This window comes from Leucopleurus acutus (assembly GCF_964270905.1).
Source record: "Leucopleurus acutus genome assembly, chromosome: 5".
Classification (NCBI taxonomy): domain Eukaryota; kingdom Metazoa; phylum Chordata; class Mammalia; order Artiodactyla; family Delphinidae; genus Leucopleurus; species Leucopleurus acutus.
This window is the reverse complement of record NC_139147.1, coordinates 67,662,056-67,684,316: the sequence shown is the minus strand read 5'-3', so window position 1 is coordinate 67,684,316 and position 22,261 is coordinate 67,662,056. Positions and strand designations below refer to the sequence as shown.

General features: G+C 39.0%; 2 protein-coding genes across 3 annotated transcripts in view; one reads left to right on the top strand and one right to left on the bottom strand.

Annotated features, from left to right (window-relative positions):
- EAF2 (ELL associated factor 2) overlaps positions 1-1,859 on the bottom strand; it is a gene marked incomplete at both ends in the record, with an annotated part of 55,717 nt that extends 53,858 nt beyond the window's left edge. Inside the window, one exon of the mRNA XM_082839929.1 lies at positions 1,751-1,859. Coding sequence (XP_082696055.1) covers positions 1,751-1,859 — 109 coding nt within the window. The remainder of the gene's footprint in view (positions 1-1,750) is intronic.
- A 256-nt stretch (positions 1,860-2,115) lies between these two features.
- IQCB1 (IQ motif containing B1) overlaps positions 2,116-22,261 on the top strand; it is a 43,642-nt gene continuing 23,496 nt past the window's right edge. The window contains exons 1-6 of one of the 2 annotated variants that reach the window (XM_082839773.1): positions 2,116-2,181; positions 2,667-2,749; positions 7,227-7,338; positions 7,570-7,732; positions 9,841-9,970; positions 17,932-18,025. In XM_082839773.1, the coding sequence (XP_082695899.1) occupies positions 7,239-7,338; positions 7,570-7,732; positions 9,841-9,970; positions 17,932-18,025 (487 nt within the window). In that variant the 5' untranslated portion in view covers positions 2,116-2,181; positions 2,667-2,749; positions 7,227-7,238. The remainder of the gene's footprint in view (positions 2,182-2,666; positions 2,750-7,226; positions 7,339-7,569; positions 7,733-9,840; positions 9,971-17,931; positions 18,026-22,261) is intronic. The other variant, XM_082839772.1, reaches the window with a different exon arrangement.

Genomic DNA, 22,261 nt, shown 5'->3' with positions numbered 1-22,261 from the left:
AGTTATTACTTGAGAGAAAGGCATGGAGAAACCAGGTAAGAACTATATCATACTTATGAAAAATGGGGCTGAAGAAGGAGAGAAACTGCACAGCCAGCACTAGCTGTTTCAAGGTCTTAGACCACAAAGTATGGTAAAGAAGGGACAGTGTTGAAGATCTGTTTGCAGATATCGCCCCCATTTATTCTATCAACCGGATATTAATTTTGCTTAATAAAATCCTTTCATAAAATGTAAATATATCCTTGGAGAGTTAAACTTATTGGTTTTTCATACCTTTACTCTGAGTTACTGTAATTAGATTGTGTACAACTTAAGTAAACTTTTGGAGAATGTGAGTTTTAATTGAAACATGGAACACTTCAGAGTAAAAACCATAAAGATCTCTGAACAGTCTAAGGACAGAATGACTGAGAAGGGTGGAATGATGAAACACTAAGGAAGGGCAGGGCTAGAAAGAGGAAGTGAAAAAATACCTACTTTACAATTTGGCCACAGAAAAATAAGAGGTTATGATTCAATGATCTCAAAGTTTCCTTCCCACTCTATAATTCTATGAGGGCTATTATGCAAAAAATGAATGTTTTACATACCAAATCATAATATACTATATTTTCCTTCCTGGAATCTACACCATCCAACTATTAAAGCATCCAACTATTGAAGCAGAACTGAGGTAGCCTCAATAACATAAAAGAGAAAAATGTATCAAAACTAGTTCCAGAGGACAAAGGGAAACCAAAAGGAGAAATCACAGGGGGTAAATATCTTTCTAATAAATTCATAACACACCCTTCAGTACAGTGATAATCAGTATTTGATACGTGACTGAATGAAATCAGGGGTCCAAAAGAGATACAGATTATTAGAATCGTCCAGAATATTTCTCCAGGAACACAGTAAATAAGAACCCTCATCAGTCAGACACCAAAAGTGAAGAAAGGAGAGAATGTTTTCCTACCAACCTAAAGGCATTTTCATCAGCCAGACACCAAAAGTTAAGAAGGGAGAGAATGTTTCCCTACCAACCTAAAGGCATTTTCCCTTCCCATTTCCCTTTGCCCCCTTCCATTTGTCACCTTATTACAGCTGTTCCTTGAATAACACGCACCGGTCTGCACCGCACGGGTCCACTTACATGAGGCTTTTTTCCATTAAATAGAGTATCTGTATTTTCATCTTACAGATCTTTAAATTAACGAAGTGTGGGGAAAAGTCTGTGTTCCATTAGAGATCACAATACGTGTAATGAAAAAAACTAGAGTTTGAGTCCTGATTCTACCCAAACGGCTTCAGCTTCGGGATCTTGGGTGAGTCATGTATCGATTCCTTCGTTTTTGAGGCAGAGATAGCAGTCCGTGGATTTTCCACTGCGCGGGGTCGACGTCCCTAACCCCTGCGTTGTTCAAGGGTCAACTGTATACTTTCCTTACCACCTCTGCATGATCCGCCAGTCACGTCTGCCTCCACCCATAGTCACCCCTGTAGACCTCCTCCACAAAGCGTCCCTTTCTACCTGCTGGTCTTACCTAAATCTCTCTGCTCAGAATTACCCACACCTGCTCGACCAGGCTGCTTCCACCGGTCCCCTAGCACTCCGGACAGGGCAGCGGGTCGCGCTGGGCACCGCATTCTCCCATAGAATAAGGGGTGGGGGGCCTCTGTTCGAACACGACTTGGAGAGAGTTGTGCTTCCGCACCCCCATACCCAGAGCTCCCCCCAGTTTCCCCGGGGGTCGTCCTCACTCACAGCGCACAGTGTGGAAGGCGCAGCGCGGCTGCTTCTCAAAACTCTCCCCTAACTTGAGAACCCGCTCGCGACTGTCAATATGCGAAGTTCCCGCGATTCCATTCATCATTCTCCTCCGGCTCCAACTCTGCCTCGGCCACCGACGCTCACTACCCTCTGCCAACTCAGCCTGAAGAACAGGCGCTCGGCCGCCGCGGGCGTGGCCACCATAGCCTCCGCCCCGCAGCCGACAAGCGCGGTCCCACCCGGCCTCTCGCGTGCTGATTGGCCTCCTGGAGATTGGCGCCCCGCCCCTTGGCCCCGAGGCTCCTGGTCCTGCAGCCAGGCTCCATTTCCCACGTTGCGACGCACGCAGACCCCGGCACGCCGCGTTTCTGAGGTGCGCGGTGGGGGCGGGGTTATTCGGCGGAGCAGCGTGAAGCAGGACTGAGGTAGCCGACCTGACTGGGCGGCTGGGGAAGGAGAGCGCCCCGGGATACCGGGAGGCCCGGACCGCAGGCTTCTGGACCAAGCGACCCGTCTTGTAGGAGCTCTTAAAGGGAGAATCGGCCTGCTCCACGCCTTTTCTGTGGAGATCTGGTGTGGAAACTGAGGCGGGGGAGGGGCGGAGCCTGGGCACTAGGCCTGATGTCTTGTCCAAGGCCAGATGGCACGAAAGCCGGCTCTAGAATCCGGAGTAGAGACGCCCGTGGCCTCAGAGACGCGGTCGGTGGACCTGACTGAAGGCGACGCCGTTGCCTCAGCGATCGTTTTTTGACCTTATGTTCCAGAGGAAGTTCCTGGTGGTATAAGGACTGGGATAGAGGGAGGAGGGTGAAGTGGGGCGGGTAAAAAAGTTTCAGAGTTTGGAACTGCAGATATTTAGGATTACTTGCAGCTGGAATCCATTGGGTTACCTTCTTTATCTTCTTCACAGTGATCTGTGGCGGCGGTAACGGCACGGCCCTGAAGACCGAATTCCCAAAAGATCAAGGCCAGACCTTGTGCTCTGGCAGCAGGGTAATAGCATTAATAATTGAAAAATAATTGTCTTTTTTTTCATTTTTTCTGTCAAAAGTTCGTGAGTTTAAGGGTAAAGATGAGAGAAGTGCTGTATTAGAAGAGAAGCATCCAAGAGAAGGTTTACAAATGGTTGCCATAACAGTGGTGGTTTTTCAGGGTAATTACGTAATCCGAAAACTTTCTTACTTAACTGCTACCGTCGCCAGGTTTGTAATTTATTGTTCCAGGCAGGTAGATGAATGTGTCTCTCGCAGCCTATCCGCTTGTCCAAATTCTACTCTTTTAAGGCGGACTAAGACTGTTCCCTGTGGTAGTTAAGCGCTCGGGTTCTAAAGCCAGAATCTTTGGGTTTGAACCCCAGCTTCATACTCTGTACAGTATGACTTTGTGCAAACCAAAGTTAAGGATGCTGATCACTAAAATGGGAGGAAAAAATAATAGTGCTTATTATACCTTACAGTTGTTGAGAGGATTAAATTAGGACAAGAAAGCATTGAAAACAATTCATGGGATAAAGTAAAAGCTCTCTGAATGGTTATTATTTTTGAGACTTTACTGTCATGCAACATTTTAGGGCCATCTTTGGTGGTTGCCTTCTTTTCTAAACCTTGAACTACTCTAGGAGGTAGGAATTATTATTTTGTTTACAGGTAAGAAAGCTTGTTCATGGAAACCCTGTCCTCTGACTCTGTGGTCTTTATTCTTATCATCTGTGTCACCTATTTGGCATGTAACGTATTTTACATATGTGTGTATATAGGTCTGTGTGTATACTTTTCTTTCCTAACCAGAATGTGAGCAGGAAATCTGTCCTGTATAAAATCTTTGTGAACCTTGGGTCTATCATAGAGCCCTACGCATGTTTGGTGGTGGTGATGATGTTTTAGTGATGTTTTATTATATTAGCCAGAGGGGAAAAACAGTGTTGTGAATCTATTTTACTTTAAAAAGGCTTTCAACCGGAAGTCTGAGGTTTCCATTTATAACCAGGAGAAAAGCGGAGCATCAAGAAATTGAGGTTTTGGAATACCCAAAGTTTGTGCATTTATTCATTGTTTCAACATATATAAATACTAAGTACCTACCACGTGCCAAGTGCTAGTTTAGCCTCTGGGAATATAACAGTGAACCAAAGAGGTAAGAAGGCAGCCACCAAGGATGGTATGAGTTTTGCCCTTGTGAAGCTTACCTTCTAATGTGAATTTTCTCTAAACATACATCTAAATGAAATATGTTGTACTAGCCCAGGAAGAAACAAATAGACTAATGGACTAAATAGAATCTAAAAATATACCCAAGTGACATTTCAGATTGCTTCTCTTGTATCCATCATGATAAATTATCTCAGAAATTTATGATAGCTATGTGCATTTGTTCTTTTTACACCAATCTGTAACCTCATCTGACGTTATAGCTTCCTATCTTAAACCACTCACAAAAATAACTTACATTTGTATTGAAGATATAAATAAAGTATGTTTTTGAAGATATAAGTAAAACAAAATAATAAAAACAGTAGAAAAAATTAGATTATATTTTAGCTCTTAGGGTAGGGAGGACCTTTCTAAGCATGACACCAAAGGCAAAGTCATAGAGGGAAGATTGTTATACTTGACTACATAAAAATTGTAAAACTATGGTAAAACCATAATCAAGCTTTAATAAATAAACGACAGATGAGGATAAAGTGTTCATAGCCAATATAAAAGATAAAGGGTGTATATCCATGTATGAAAAACTTAAAGCGTCTGCAAAAGAATAAGATAAGCCAATAGAAAAATTGTTGAGGGATGTGAAGAGAAAATATATAAAAGAATAAATGGCCAGTGAACATGCAACGTGCTGAACCTCCCTAATAATCAAAGAAATAGAAATTAAAACAAGATGATTGGGCTTCCCTGGTGGCGCAGTGGTTGAGGGTCCGCCTGCTGGTGCAGGGGACGCGGGTTTGTGCCCCGGTCCGGGAAGATCCGACATGGCCGCGGAGCGGCTGGGCCTGTGAGCCATGGCCGCTGAGCCCGCGCGTCCAGAGCCTGTGCTCCGCAACGGGAGAGGCCACGACAGTGAGAGGCCCGCGTACCGCAAAATAAAAAAACAAAACAAAACAAGATGATACCATTTTTCACCTAGCGGACTGACAAAAATATAAAATATAACATTAGGTACTATTGAAGGCATAGTAAAGTGAGCACCCTCATACATTGTTGGTGGAAGTATAAATTGGAACACCCATTTTGGAGAAAAATTTGGTATCTAATCAAAAATTTTAAAATATGTGTCCTGCCACCCAGCCATCTGACTGCAAGGGAAAAATTCATCCCACAGAGTACTATCATGAGTACCTAAGACATATACTTTGATATTCATTGCAGCATTGCTTGTACTAGCATACACTCTGAATGACTTCCAGTAGAGGAGATGTTTAAATATATTTTGATACTCTTTTACAAAGGAAACATAGCATAATGCAGCCATTGGAAAGAATGAGATAACTATATCCACTCTCCTAGAAAGTTTATGTGCCAAGAGTTGTGCTGGGCTTTCTTTAAAAATGTTTCCAGAAAACTTGTTTTTTAATGATCTGTATTTTACCTAAAAAGGAATGATTTTTGGATCCTGTATTATGGCCAACTCTTTTTTAAAAAAAATATTTTATTTATTTATTTACCTTATTTTTGGCTGCATCGAGTCTTAGTTGCAACATGTGGGATCTTTCGTTGCGGCACGGAAGCTCTTCATGCCGGCATGCGGGCTTCTCTCTAGTCATGGCCTGCACATTTTCTCTCTTGTTGTGGCGTGGGCTGCAGAGCGTGTGGGCTCTGTAGTTTGCGGCACGCGGGCTCTCTAGTTGAGGCGTGTGGGCTCAGTAGTTGTGGTGTGTGGGCTTAGTTGCCCCATGGCTTGTGGGATCTTAGTTCGCCAACCAGGGATCGAACCTGCATGCCATGCATTGGAAGGTGGATTCTTTACCACTGGACCACCAGGGAAGTCCCCAACTCTTTAATATAAAGGGTGAACTGTGGTGCCAGTTATGAAGAATAATAGCTTAAAAAGTGAGAAGTAGGTTATTTGGGAATATGTTTTGTGTTTCTTTACTCTTTTATGTGGGAAGGAATATAATGAACATTGTAATGGAAATTGGATTCATACTGATCTGGATTTGAATACTGACTCCACCACATGCTGGTGGAACCATGACAAGTTTCTTAACTTCTTCAAACTTTACTTTTTTTTTATCTGTAAAATGTAGGTGATTAAAGGCTCTACCTCATAGTCCTGTTGTGAGGATTAAATGAGATAATGCATATGAAAGCACTTAGCACAGTGCTTAATTCATAGTAAGCACTTAATATATGTTAGTATTTATTATAAATAAGTTAAGATTATACTTTTTTTAAAATGGTGTCTTTGAGCTTTGAATGCCTTAATTAAAGAATTTAATTTTCTTTAAATTTTTTAAAGAAAAGTTTTAGCAACAAATTGAATTGGGATGTGGATTTTTTTAAGATAATTGATTTATTCACTATGCTATTTATAAACAAGCTTTGGTTATCTTATAATAACATTTCTGAATTGTGTGTTGGGAATCCCCAGGACCAACTCCAGGTTTAGTAATTTGCTAGGAGGGCTCATAGTTCTCAGGATATAATCATAATCATAGCTATGATTTATTACACTAAAAGGATAGAAAGGAAAATCGTCAAAGGGAGAAGGCAGATGAGGTGAAATTCAGAGGAGAACAGGTGCAAACTTCCAAGGGTCCTCTCCCAGCGGAGTCACATAGGACATGCTTAATTCCTCCTTCAGTGAGTTGTAGTAATACGTTGAAGTGTTGTTTACCAGGGATGCTCACTGGAGACTCAGTGACAAGAGTCTTTATTGGAGATGGTCATGTAGGCATCCTCTGCTACTGCATATCAGAATTCCAGACTTCAGGAAGGAAAGCAGGTGTTCAACATAAACCACATTGTTTTTACAAACAGTTTAGGCCCAGTGAGCCAGTCATACTAGGAAATTGGTGGAAACCCTCCTGAAATCCAAGTTCCTAGACACCAGGCAAGGGCCAACCTTGTAAGAAGACCTTTAAAAAAGATATCAGTCTTAGGCCTGTATTAGCTCATTTCTGCACACTCAGTTTCTCTTTTATGATGAAAGAAAATTAACTCCAAACCTAGGATTGTTGTGCAGATTAGGGAGAGTGAATGTGAAGCACCAAGCACAGTTTCTGACTCTTAGAGAGTGCACAATAAACAGTACCTAGTGTAGCTGTTACAGTATGGTATAAGGGTCTTTAGCTATTTTAGAAGTACACTAGTTGGAAAAACCAATTTCTCCCTATAAGGAAGAAATGAGAAAAATCTACCCTTCACTTCTTGAACCAAGCAAAGCTGCTGTCATTTATATTTCAAACATTATTTAGGGGGTGAATGTTTTAGGCTGTTGACCTTTATTTTTCTGATTCTGTCAAATATAGGTGGTATGAGAAATGAAGCCAATGGGTAGAGACCCAAGGATCTTATCTCTAGCTGCTGAAGTTGCAATAAGTCCTGAGCAGAATGTCCCTGTTATACTGTTGAAGTTAAAAGGTAAGAAAATCTTTTTGTGATCGGCTGACACTTTAACAAAACAAATTCCATCACGGGTACAATTTTAGCATTTGTTTTTAATTTGTTCAGTGAAATCTTAACACTGTGATAAAGCAGTGATTTCTTTTTCCTTTTTAATGTATTTTTAGTCATTATTCAACCTATAAAAATACGGATAACTCTTGGATTTATTGAGCAAAAATAAGTATATCTTATTTCCTTTTGCCTTAGAAATAATAAACAACACACCTTTTGGAAGCTCAGAGTTGAAGAAAGTCAAACAAGATATATATTGTTATGATCTCATTCAGTATTGCCTCTTGGTCCTCAGTCAAGATTGTTCTCGAATCCAGGGTGGTTGGACTACAATTTCCCAGCTTACACAGATATTAAGGTAAAATGAACAATAAATCAGCTTGTTGTTAAGGGATATAGTAGTAGATTCTTTTTTTTTTTTTTTTTTTTTTTTTTTTTGCGGTACGCGGGCCTCTCACTGTTGTGGCCTCTCCCATTGCGGAGCACAGGCTCCGGACGCGCAGGCTTAGTGGCCATGGCTCACGGGCCCAGCCGCCCCGTGGCATGTGCGATCTTCCCGGACCGGGGCACGAACCCGTGTCGCCTGCTTTGGCAGGCGGACTCTCAACCACTGCGCCACCAGGGAAGCCCGAGTAGATTCTTAATTTCAACATTTGCTTTCTTTTCTTCATTTGGCTAACAAGCATTGGCATCCCATGGTATGTTATGGATGTACTTTTCCTTCATACTATATATTATTATTCCTAACTGTATTTGTGAATATTTCACTGTCAATTTCACTCCATAAGCTCTACGAAGATGGTGATCTTGTGCTCACCACTGAATCCCAAGGGCCTAATAGACTAAAGACTAAAGAATATTGAAGAAATAAAGAGATTAAGGCACTGGCTCTATACTGGAAAAACTTACAGTAGACATGGGATGACAGTCATGTGAATTTATCATACAAGGCAGAATGAAATAGGTGCTGAAATGAAAGGCATAAGCAAAGGGCTGCAGAAGAAGAGATACAGAAACTTAATTTCACAGTGTATTGGTATAGCTGTCTCAACTGTATATTTCATTAAGTAACCCAAATCATGTCAATAAATTTAGAAGCAGCATTTACTGATCAGTAGATGCTAGATCAGCCATGCTAGAAATTATGAGAAAAAGATCAAAATCTTTTTTCATATAGGAGGCAATAAAATAAATCAGGTGTTCTCAGTGTCTAAGCCACTTCCTAATTAAGTAACTGAAAATGCACAGTACTAGTTGGATCTTAGCTTTTGAAACTGCTTATAATTAAACATAGATAGATAAAGGCCAGATTCAAGGTATACAGTTAGGAAAAACAGTTAACACATGTAATATTTTTTAATACCTTAATTTTCAAGATTAATTATTTACTTAAGTAAATAAAGCCTTATGTCTTTGTGTTGTTAGATATGTTAGCTCATGGAAATATTGATGGAGCTAGGCTCTCAGAAGTGGACTCCAAGTCTTAAGAAATCCCCATGTTTGTGAACATACAAAAAATGTATTTCATTTATTAACATTTTCAATGAAAATAGTACTCTTAATTAACTTTAGAAACCAAAGGGAAAAGAGAAACTGGTACATGTGAGTGTAAGTCTATTGACCTTAGGAACTGATATGCAAAAAAAAAAAAGACACTGAGCATTAGTCAGTTTTTAGTGTACTCAGTATGTAGTCACTGTTGCTTATCAGTGTCTGCACAAGCCTCTAACATCGATACTTACTTATTAGAGTACACACATAGAGACCATTCTTGGATTGGGGACTTTTTTTGGTATTAGTCTGTACAAATAATTCTTACCGTTGAGGCTTTTGAATATACTCGTTTCATATCCAGGGGGTGACTTTATGTGTGGTTTCAAGAGGACCCATTTCTCTAAATAACCTTCTCTCTTTCAATGTATATTGTAAACTGTTCCTACTAGACTTTTTGCTGTCTCCTCTTCTGATGTAGGGAATGTGCAGTCAGATATTTTTCAGATTTTAGGAAAGTAGATCTGTTGGAAAAAATTGATAATCTGTCCCTTGTAGACTAATGCTACCCTAGCTATTTTTCAGCTATCTGATGTGTAAAATGTATCAGTTAACACATATGTTACTCTTGAATGGTATTCTATTGCTTTTAGAGTGTGTGTAGCCCCTTCACTGAAAACTTGCCTCTTTCTCTTTATTGTGAGCCAAGTGTATTTTTTTTCCTGAAGGATTGACAAGTTTTTAGGACAGGTAAGGCCTAGCTCTAAGTACAGGCAAAATCCACACCACTGTTTACTTGTTACTTGTTAAGAAAGTTGTTACACTAATTTTCCTGTAAAAGTTCTTTATTGGCTTGGCAACAAAAGAAAGATACTAAAAATTCTCATTAAGGCATGGTGTCTATAGAAGCTTTAGCATTCATCTAAAATTTATAATTAGCACAAACTGAATCACAAACTTGTGCTCTTATTTCAGCCATTGCTGTGTGGGCTTAGAACCAGGAGAAGATGCAGAGGAATTTTACAATGAATTACTTCCATCAGCTGTAGAAAATTTTCTGGTTTTGGGGAGGCAATTGCAAACATGTTTCATCAACGCAGCTAAGGTATATGTATTTATTTAGGGTTTTTTGTTTTGTAGCCAAAACAAGTTAATTCTTGAGACGATGCTCCACATTGTTTTTTCAGGTGTGCAATATTTGGCTGAAAGTACAATTAGAGTAATGGATTCAAACATTTTGAAAGCTACGACCAAAAAAAAGAAAATCTCTACATTTGAAAATTTTAAAGTGCTGACTGAAGCATATTGTATGACAATATGCTTTTTGAAGGATCTGTTTTACTACTCAGTTTTGAGCATCACCCATAGACATTTATTTCCATAACATTTTCCTAAAACATACTTTCTACTTAAATCAGTAGTGGAAGAAAGTATTGTTCTTTAGGCCTAAGGCTTTTCTCAGTAGCTCCAATGGTGAAGAAGAATAAAGGTGCACTTTCTATATGCTCCTTCAGATCCTTTCTAGTCAAAATGTTTCAACCTCAACATTTGGGTTCATTTCAATCCAACAAGTATTTCTTGGGTGAATTATGCTGGATGCTATATGTACTTTTTTTTTTTTTTTAACCTATGGATCATTTAGAAGTTTGTTGCTTAGTTTAGAAATATTTGAGGGTTTTCTTGCTGTTTTATTGTTATCAGTTTCTAATTTAATTCTGTCATGTCAGATAACATACTCTGTCATTTCAGTCCTTTGAAGTATTTTCAGACTTGTTTTGTGGCACTCCATATGTTTTATAGTGGTGAATGTTCCATTACAAGCTGTCCTTGCTTTGCACAGTGCTGTCTTAACTGAAATTCATGGATATCAGGGACATGTAAAGCTTTTGATATATACAGATTTCATTTAACATGGTACCATGCAAAAGCAAAGACTCCCCGTTACCTGAATGTGAACTCCTCAGTTGTAGTGTGTAATGTTCTGTAAATGTCAATTAGATCAGTTTGGATATAGAATATATAAGGAGTGATAAGTCCACAAGGCTGAAATTCCACCTTGGAAGAGTTCTTGGCTATATGTACATTTGGGCCTGCTGCCACATCAGAGATAGAGCAGATTCAAAACTGTTGTGAATTATGAAGGGAAATAATGTAAGTCACTATAGGATGTTAAGTTCGATTTGAGATGCTTTGGGTATATAAGGAATACACATAGTTTTGGCTTTAAACAACTCTCAGGCTAATAAAGTAGATAAAACCTCTAGATATTTCTTATAGAAAACATAAGACAGATATATTTTTAATTCAAAAAAATAAGTTTAAAAAGTTTAAGAGTGAAATTGAGCAAGATATACAACAGTATGGACAAAAAAGTGGTTTGAGTATGAGAAGTATTGTTGGCAGAGAATTTAACTTAATGGTAGAGTATATGGGTCACAGATGCCACTTCTACCATCTCCATTGACATTTTGAGGGATGCTAGCAGTAAATAAATCTTTGCATATTTGCTAGATATAATTCAGTTCAGTTAAAGCAACATGAACTATAGAAATTGTGTTGAACTTGATTTCTTTTCTGGCTGTGCCACAAACTAACTCTGGGTTCTTGGGCAAATCACTTGATTTCACTCCACCTCAACTTCCTCCTTTGTAAAATGAATTTCCATCTCATGAATAGCTCAGACCATTATGAAAGCTTTATGTTTTCTTCAAAGCACTTTTATTTAATATTCCCCACTTAAAAGCAATAATAATTATATTCTTTTCATTTATACAGTCCTTCAATACTTTTCATAATACTTTCTTATTCTTAATCATGGTATTTGTATAGAGATAAAAAACTGTTTAGTATATACATCAAAGGGAGTAAATCAGCTACAAAAAAAAGAGGGCCACTTGACCACAGAACAAATTAAAATGGTGAATAAAAAGAAAATGACGAGAGACAGGATTCAGTGCACAGGGCCAGGAGGACACAGAAGTGTCCAGAATCCAGGCAGGAAGTTGCTGTCTGAGTCCATGACTCAGGTTCCAGTGGAGCAGGTACTGGTATGATAGACAGGCTGGTAGGGCAGGAGGACCAGCTCTCCTTGGTCTGAAAGCCCAGCCTCTGCCACTGAGCCCATCCAGTTCTTCCTGTCACACTAGTTTTTTAACATCTTTATTGGAGTATAATTGCTTTACAATGCTGTGTTAGTTTCTGCTGTATAAAAAACTGAATCAGCTATATGTATACATATATCCCCATATCCCCTCCCTCTTGCATCTCCCTCCCACCCTCCCTATCCCACCTCTCTAGGTGGTCACAAAGTACCAAGCTGATATCCCTGTGCCATGCAGCTGCTTCCCACTAGCTATCTATTTTACATTTGGTAATGTATATATGTCAGTGCTACTCTCTCACTTCGTCCCAGCTTACCCTTCCCCCTCCCTGTATCCTCAAGTCCATTCTCTACATCTGTGCCTTTACTCCTGTCGTAACCCTAGGTTCATCAAAACCATTTTTTTTTACATTCCATATATGTGTTAGCATACGGTATTTATTTTTCTCTTTCTGACTTCACTCTGTATGACAGACTCTAGGTCCATCCACTTCAGTACAAATAACTCAGTTTCATTTCTTTTTATGGCTGAGTAACATTCCATTGTATATATGTGCCACATCTTCTTTATCCATTCATCTGTCAATGACACTTAGGTTGCTTCCACGTCCTGGGTATTGTAAATAGTGCTGCAATGAACATTGTGATACATGTCTCTTTTAGAATTATGGTTTTCTCAGGGTATGTGCCCAGTAGTGGGATTGCTGGATCATATGGTTATTCTATTTTTAGTTTTTTAAGGAACCTCCATACTGTTCTCCATAGTGGCTGTATCAGTTTACAGTCCCACCAACAAGCAAGAGGGCTCCCTCTTCTCCACACCCTCTCCAGCATTTACTGTTTGTAGATTTTTTGATGATGGCCATTCTGACCGATGTGAGGTGATACCTCATTGTGGTTTTGATTTGCATTTCTCTAATGATTAGTGATGTTGAGCATCCTTTCATGTGTTTGTTGGCAATCTGTATATCTTCTTTGGAGAAATGTCTATTTAGGTCTTTTACTCATTTTTGGATTGGGTTGTTTCCTTTATTGATATTGAGCTGCATGAGCTGCTTGTAAATTTTGGAGATTAATCCTTTATCAGTTGCTTCATTTGCAAATATTTTCTCCCATTCTGAGGGTTGTCTTTTGACTTGTTTATGGATTCCTTTGCTGTGCAAAAGCTTTTAAGTTTCATTAGGTCCCATTTGTTTATTTTTGTTTTTTATTCACATTTCTCTAGGAGGTGGATCAAAAAGAATCTTGCTGTGGTTTATGTCATAGAGTGTTCTGCCTATGTTTTCCTCAAAGAGTTTTATAGTGTCTGGCCTTACATTTAAGTCTTTAATCCATTCTGAGTTTATTTTTGTGGATGGTGTTAGGAAGTGAACACTCTGTGCTTCCTGGGCTTGATTGACTATTTTCTTTCCCGTGTTATGGAAGTTTTCAACTATAATCTCTTCAAATATTTTCTCAGACCCTTTCTTTTTCTCTTCTTCTTCTGGGACCCCTATAATTCAAATGTTGGTGTGTTTAATGTTGTCCCAGAGTTCTCTGAGACTCTCCTGAGTTCTTTTCATTCTTTTTTCTTTATTCTGCTCTGCGGCAGTTATTTCCACTATTCTATCTTCCAGGTCACTTATCTGTTCTTCTGCCTCAGTTATTCTGTTATTGATTCCTTCTAGAGTATTTTTAATTTCATTTATTGTGTTGTTCATCATTGTTTGTTTGCTCTTTAGTTCTTCTAGGTCCTTATTGAACGTTTCTTCTGTTTTCTCCATTCTATTTCTGAGATTTTGGATCATCTTTACTATCATTACTCTGAATTCTTTATCAGGTAGACTGCCTATTTCCTCTTCATTTCTTTGGTCTGGTGGGGTTTTACCTTGCTCCTTTATCTGCTGCATATTTCTCTGTCTTCTCATTTTGTTTAACTTACGGTGTTTGTGGTCTCCTTTTCACAGGCTGCAGGTTCGTAGTTCCCATTATTTTTGGTGTCTGCCCCCAGTGGGTGAGGTTGGTTCAGTGGCTGTGTAGGCTCCCTGGTGGAGGGGACTGGTGCCTGTGTTCTGCTGGGTGAGGCTGGATCTTGTCCTTCTGGTGGGCAGGGCCGTGTCTAGTGGTGTTTCTTGGGGTGTCTGTGAACTTATTATGACTTTAGACAGCCTCTCTGCTAATGAGTGGGGTTGTGTTCCTGTCTTGCTAGTTGTTTGGCATGGGGCATCCAGCACTGGAGCTTGCTGGCTGTTGTATGGAGCTGGGTCTTAGTGTTGAGATGGAGATCTCTGAGAGCTCTTACTGATTGATGTTATGTGGAGCCTGGAGGTCTCTGGTGGTCCAGTGTCCTGGACTTGGCTCTCCCACCTCAGAGGCTCAGGCCTAACACCTGGCCAGAGCACCAAGGCCTGCCAGCCGCATGGCTCAGAAGAAAAGGAAGGAAAAAAAACAACAGAAAAAAATGAACAGATAGAACCCCAAATCAAATGGTAAAAGCAAAACTGTACAGACAAAATCACAAAAAGAAACACACACACACACTGATAAAAAGAAAACAAACAAAAACAAACAACAACAAAAACGAACAGACAGAACCCTTGGACAAATGGTAAAAGCAAACCTAAACCGACAATAATCACAGAAAGTAACATATATACACACACTCACAAAAAGAGAAAAAAGGAAAAAAATTTTTTTTAAATAAAAAGGAAGAGAGTAACCAAACTAATAAACAAATCCACCAATGATAACAAGCACTAAAAACTAAGATAAACCTAAACCCAAAAACAAATCAGACGCAGAAAGCAAACCCCATGTCTACAGTTGCTCCGAAGTCCACCGCCTCAATTTTAGGAACATTCATTGTCTATTCCTGTATTCCAAACATGCAGGGTTTATCATGTTGATTGTGGGGATTTAATCCACTGCTTCTGAGGCTGCACAGAGAAATTTCCCTTTCTCTTCTTTGTTTGTACAGCTCCTGGGGTTCAGCTTTGGTTTTGGCCCCACCTCTGTGTGTAAGCCCCTCTCAAGCATCTGTTCCCCGCCCAGACAGGAGCGGGTTAAAGCAGCAGCTGATTAGGGCTTTCTTGCTCACTCAGGCCAGGGAGAGGGAGGGGTACAGTAGTCATAATTGGAATGCGGGCCAAGCATGTGGCAGGAGAGGCCAGTGTGACATTGCAACAGCCTCAGGTGTGCTGTGTGTTCTCCCAGGGAAGTTTTCCCTGGATCATGGGACCCTGGCAGTGGCATGCTACACAGCCTCCCAGTGAGGGTGTGAGTAGTGACCTGCCCATGCACGTAGGATTCTTGGTGACAGCAGCGGCAGCGTTAGCGGTACATGCCCATCTCTGGGGTCCAAGCTGACAGTCGTGGCTCATGCCCATCTCTGGAGCTCGCTTAGGCAGTGCTCTGCTGTCTCTGGGCACACGGAGCAGGAATCCCCTCTCCTTGCGCACCCTGAAACAATGGTGTCTTGCCTCTTAGGCAGGTTCAGACTCTTTCCCAGACTCCCTCCCGGCTAGCTATGGGGCACTAGCCCCCTTCAGGCTGACTTCACGCAGCCAACCCCAGTCCTCTCCCTGGCATCTGACCTCCAAAGCCTGAGCCTTAGCTCGCAGCCCCCACCCGCCTTGGCGGGTGAGCAGACAAGCCTCTCAGGCTGGTAAGTGCTGGTTGGCACTGATCCTCTGTGCAGGAATCTCTCCGCTTTGCCCTCTGCACCCCTGTTGCTGCACTCTCCTTCGTGGCTCTGAAGCTTCCCCCCGGTCACCCCTGTCCCCGACAGTGAAGGGGCTTCCTAGTGTGTGGAAACGTTTCCTCCTTCACATCTCCCTCCCAGAGGTGCAGGTCCCGTCCCTATTCTTTTGTCTCTGTTTTTTCTTTTTTCTTTTGCCCTACCCAGGTACGTGGGGATTTTCTTGCCTTTTGGGAGGTCTGAGGTCTTCTGCCAGCGTTCAGTAGGTGTTCTGTAGTCATTGTTCCACATGTAGATGTATTTTTGATGTATTTGTGGGGAGGAAGGTGATCTCCACGTCTTACTCCTCCACTATCTTGAAGGTCCCTGCACTTGTTTGTTGATGGGTTATCATGGCAGTGGGAAGCACAGAAAAAGTTAATTATCAGCACAGACTAAAATGGAACAATTTGGACTTTGGTTTAAAATTAATTAAAATTCTGTTTCTAGTGTTAAAAAAAGAAAAAGAAAACTGAATTTTTTTTCAGAATTATTATTTTTAACATCTTTATTGGAGTATAATTGCTTTACAATGGTGTGTTAGTTTCTGCTTTATAACAAAGTGAATCAGTTACACATATACATATGTTCCCGTATCTCTTCCCTCTTGCGTCTCCCTCCCTCCCACCCTCCCTATCCCACTGCTCTAGGTAGTCACAAACCACCTAGCTGATCTCCCTGTGCTATGCAGCTGCTTCCCACTAGCTATCTGTTTTATGTTTGGTAGTGTATATATGTCCATTTATCTATTAGTTCTGTCTACCTAGTTGTTTCCCAATTATATTTATATTTTTTAATTAGCTAGCAGGTAGGTAGTAGAGCACATGGTGGGACATACACAGGGTATTATGGCCTAAACTGCAAACTTGTTAAAATATGCATACACATATACATATATACGTGCATACACACACACACACACACACACACACACACACACACACACAGATATATATTAGGTTGGCCAGAAAGTTCATTTGGGTTTTTCATAACATGTTACAGAAAAACCCGAACGAACTTTTTGGCCAACCCAATATATGTATTTTATATGTAAGAATAGGAAAATAACTGCCAGAATTTTGTAGTGACTTAAGGGTAAATTTTGTTAACCAGTCTCAGAGGCCATGAATTTGTGGGTGACATTATCTAATGGGTTTTTAAAGGAAAGTAGTAAGTATAGGAGCCCAGCACTATACCTCGAGGTTGGCAGCAATGAAGATTACAGTGCCCTTTATTTCAGTGAAACTGGCTAAGGCAGTTTATTGGACTAAAGGGATTCTTGATCTAATGTGACACTTCTTTCTTTTTTGATTGTTGGTATATTTGTCAGTATACATTTATTTAAGCACCTATCTAACCCTGAGGAAGAAAATACTTTCATTTTTATGAAGAGTAACCATAGCAGCCATGTTTTTGCTGTTGTCATTACTTTTAGGCCACAGTACATTCATGACATGGATAAGATAAATGGCCTTTATACAACTTTCCACTAAAATTATGTGGCCAGTAAGACAGAATTGTGAATGTAATCTGTTTCTTATTTCCCATTGTGACACATACTCTAATGTAGAATAATTTCTCACCCTACTTTCCAGGAGGAAAGAAGCAGAAAAAATTGTCATTTATTTATTGGATAAATATTGATTGAACATTCACTGTGTGTCAGAACTGTTTTAGACACTGGGTGTATAGTGGAGAGCTAAATAACATGGTCTCTGCCTTCATGGAGTCATAGAGTAGAAGCTGCAACTGAAATGCACTAATAATAATGCTTTTTATGTTGACACCTACATTTGCATATTGCAGTGATTTTCAACCCTGGCTACATAAACAAATCACACACCTAACCTTGTAAAGAGTCAGAGGTCCGACTTTTAACTTTGGAGATTCAGATTTCAGTATGTTTGGACTAAAGCCTGTGCACAGGGATATTTTTTAAAACTCCACAGATGATTCTTATGTATAGCTGGTATTGAAAAATCCTAGTGTATCAACTTGTAGTTCTTATACTACGTATATTGTCCCATTTGACCTCTGGATAGCAACCATTTCTTTTAAGTAAAGTAGGTATTACTAGCCTGTTACCACAGTTTTATAAATTAAGAAACTAAAAGCTACAAGATCATGTACCTCATAAATAGCTGAGATAGATGCAGAAACCAGGTCCTGTGACTCTTCAGAGAGAAGTCTATTCTTTTATTAATTAAAACAATTACAGAAAAGTCAATTGGTTTTTTTTGTGTGTGTTAAGGGTGAAGAAAAAGATGCATTACTACACTTTTTTGAAATTGTGACTGATTCTCTCTTCTGGCTATTGGGAGGACATGTTCAACTCATCCAGAATGGTAAGAAAAAAGATTTTTTAATTGATAGTCATTGTAGAGTCACCTGCTAACAGTTTGTTTTTTTTCTAAAAATAAATACCTCATTAACTACAGATAACCACAGTTAAATGAAACCACACTGAAATAACCCCACACACAAAAAGTAAAAGCACATTTGGATGTTCCAGCTTTAAATAGACAACATCAACAATGTGGATATTACATTAAGTGGAAAATTGCTAAAGTATAACTTTCTCCTTAGTTTTTTCTATTTAGCAAATCTAAGATAAGGATTAATGATCTTAACAGTTTAGTCTAGGGAAAATCTTTTTTTTTCCCCCCCAAAGATTACAGTTATATTTTAGACTTAGTATGATAGACATCCCTATGTACAGAGTATAGATATAATTTAACTCACAGCCTAACTATTGATGTAAGAGTAAGCTTTTATATAGTGATATTTTACTAAACTTGAAAGTTACTATATAGGATTTCTGTACTTACATTGAGCAATACAAATACATGTTAGTTTTATATTATGTTTTCTTAAGACTAAGAAAGTAAACTAATAATAATCATGACAACATTCTTACCTTCTTGAAAGATTTAATCTAAGAGAAATGTAATTATATAGGAATAATATAAGAACATTGATATTTTTTAGAACGTTAAAATTGAACTGAATATTAATATTTTATTTTTTACTCTCAGAATTATGTCTGTGCATAATTTAAAGAGTCGGATAGTTCCGTAAGAATTGTTTAAAAAATACACACAATCCCTGGCCCTCACACCTCACTCCAGTTCCCGTTTTCTAAAGGCAACTACTTTCGATTAGTATAACTAATACTTTTGGTAGTTATATCCACATAGAGCTAAGTAACATGCTTGAATACTTCTTTTAAAAATAAGCATTATCTATTCATTTCCCATTATAGAACAAATATTAGTATAAACTTCCCAACTTAAAGAACTATTTTACCAAAAATATAAAGTACTTAGCCACACTATAGTGAGATATTAAAGACCTAGTTAATGAGAGACAGTGAGAGAGCGAATACTTGAAAAATTTTTAAATACGCCATATTCCTTTTCAAAAATTATAACAAAAGTGACAGTACTCCTCAGATCAATCTGTAGATTTAAAACACCAATAAAGTAGGTATTAAAACTAAGTTAAACAATTGGATACAAAATTAGGATGTCCAGTAACCTTTTCTCTCAAAAGAACCACCTCCTTGGAGAAATGGCTGACTATATATAGGTATGAGGTAGAAAATATGCAAGATAAGCCAGAAGTATCTTGAATAACTAGATAGGAAGGAAGCAATCAAAGTCTGTTAGGATTCTGTGAAAAGGACTCAGGAGCCAACATAAGGAGGCTTCTACTAGCTAAAAATGCGAAATTTGAACAGTAATAAGGGTAATAACTACAGTGGATTAAAACTCGTCAAATATAGTGAGATTATTAACTTTAACCTTTTATTATGGAAAGTAGAATAGTATAATGAACCCCTATGTACTCATCACTGAGCCTCAACAGTTATCAACATTTTGCTAATCTTTTTTTTAATATATTCCCATACCATTATTAATAAAAGTTACCATTAGAGTCTGCTAGGGGACCAGTTCATTTTGAAAACTGGTAAATGGAGAGTTCGGCATTTATACTGCCTTTTCTTACATATTGATGAGGAGAAACTTTTCTTTATAAACATATCCCAACTAATAAGTGAAAAGGGTATGATAGAATAGTGCCATTTTGCAACCTTTAGTGAATTATCCATCACTGTCAACACCTCAAAAGGAGAGACAACCAGATAATAAGTGCCTCATCATAACCTCACATATGACATGGATATGCGAGAAATTCAAACATGAATCATTTTGATCCTGGAGCTCCAACTACCAATTTTTAGAAGGTCAGAGAAACATTAAATTATACCCCAGGAATGCAGTTAGCAAAGCTAGACTGGGAAACTCATAGGACAATTGACATAGTTTCGTCAATAAATAAATTGCAAGGGGGAAAAAAGGTAAAGTAGAAACCCATAGGTTAAAAGAAATTTGAAAGATAACCAGTTCCAATGTGTGACTCTTAATTGGATCTTTATTCAAATAACTTTTAAAAATTCACACAAAGGGCTTCCCTGGTGGCGCAGTGGTTGAGAGTCCGCCTGCCAATGCAGGGGACATGGGTTCGTGCCCCCGTCCGGGAAGATCCCACATACCGCGGAGCGGCTGGGCCCGTGAGCCATGGCCGCTGAGCCTGCGTGTCTGGAGCCTGTGCTCCGCAACAGGAGAGGCCACAACAGTGAGAGGCCCGCATACGGCAAAAAAAAAAAAAAAATTCACACAAAAAGTGGAAATGGGAGGACTGACTGGATATTTGATAAAATCAGGGAATCATGATTATTTAGGTTAGATAATGGCTATGTTTTATTTTTTAATAATTCATATGTTTGGGGAATATGTATTGAAATACTTGTGGATAAAATGATTTGATGTCTTAGATTTGCTTTCAAATAAAATGGGAGGCAGGAAGTAGATGGGATAGGTGAAACAAGATTGTTGGTGAGTTGATCACTGTTAAAGTTGAGTGACTGGTACATGCAGGGTCATTATACTGTTCTCTCTACTCTTATATATGTTTGAAACTTTAATTGTAAAAAGTTTAATTAAAGAAAGAAATGGGCAGAAGTATCAGTTTTAGTTTGGGGGACCAAATAGTTATCTGACTGCACTTGAAAAACATAATAGAGGCTCCAAAAATAAGTTATATAATAATATAAGACAAATAGTATAAAAAATAAAGTAGAATAACTTTAATAAATTATCATAATTTTTCCAATATAGAAAAAAGGTATATACACACTAGATACTATATGATTTCAGTGAATTCAAAGTTAATTAAAGAGTTGTTAATGAAACATCTTTAAGTAGACAAAAATGGAAAAATACACTTATCCCAGCTACAGAGGAGAATTTTTTTGCTATTAAAGAATAGAAAATTAGAAGCCATAAAAATATTTAATAGTAGTGGTATTGTGCTTTGAAGTTGTTAAACATTAAAAAAGAATGGTATCTGGTGAGATATTGAAATACTGTATTATATAAATAGAAATGAAGAACAGTAGTTAGTATGTGAAAGAAATCAAATACGTTCCCTCAGGAAACTGAAAGAGGAAAAGAGGAAAGTTGTTTTGTAGAAGCTAGGGTAGTGTTCACAGAGCTGCCTTGCCAACATACCTGATCCCACTTTAATTAAAATTCTGAGGGGCTTCCCTGGTGGCGCAGTGGTTAAGAATCCACCTGCCAATGCAGGGGACACGGGTTCAAGCCCTGTTCCGGGAATATCCCACGTGCCACGGAGCAACTAAACCTGTGTGCCACAACTACTGAGCCTGCACTCTACAGCCCGTGCGCCACAACTACTGAAGCCTGCACACCTAGAGCCCATGCTCCACAACAAGAGAAGCCACTGCAATGAGAAGCCTGAACACCGCAATGAAGAGTAGCCCCCGCTCACCGCAACTAGAGAAAGCCCGTGCACAGCAACAAAGACCCAACACAGCCAAAAATAAATAAATTTATTTTTTTTAAAAATTCTGATCAGTTAGTGAAGAAAGGACTATAAACTGACATTTACTGGGAACCTACACTGTTCTAGGACATTTTACAGTAGTCTGTGAAAGAGCTGTTATTTTTAGTTTTATACAGGCAGAAATAGATGTTCTGAGAGGTTAAGCGACCTGCGTAAGCATCCAGTGCCAAGTCTTCATAACTGGCTGCTCAGAACCTAAAAATTATAAACCAATACAAACAAATACTCTTCTGGGTAATTAATGATTTATTATTATTTAAGATAAGATATTAGCAAACATGATAAACATGATACATTATATAACAATTAAATTTTTAAGGACATGAGCCACTGATTACGGTCATCTGTACCATTGCTATTCCTTCACATTCTCTTTTTTTCACAGAAAATTTGGTTTTTTTCACTGAACTCCCTGCTAGAAAAGGAGATTCAGTTTTAGGATTTTATATTTTACTTTTAATTTAAGGGGAGATAACAGTAGATTCTTAGCTTAGTATTTCTTTATTTTTCTTCTAATTTATTTTTGGCTGCATTGGGTCTTCATGCTTTCTCTAATTGCAGCTAGCGGGGGCTACTACTCTTCGTTGCAGTGCATGGGCTTCTCATTGCAGTGGCTTTCTTGTTGCGGAGCACGGGCTCTAGGTGCATAGGCT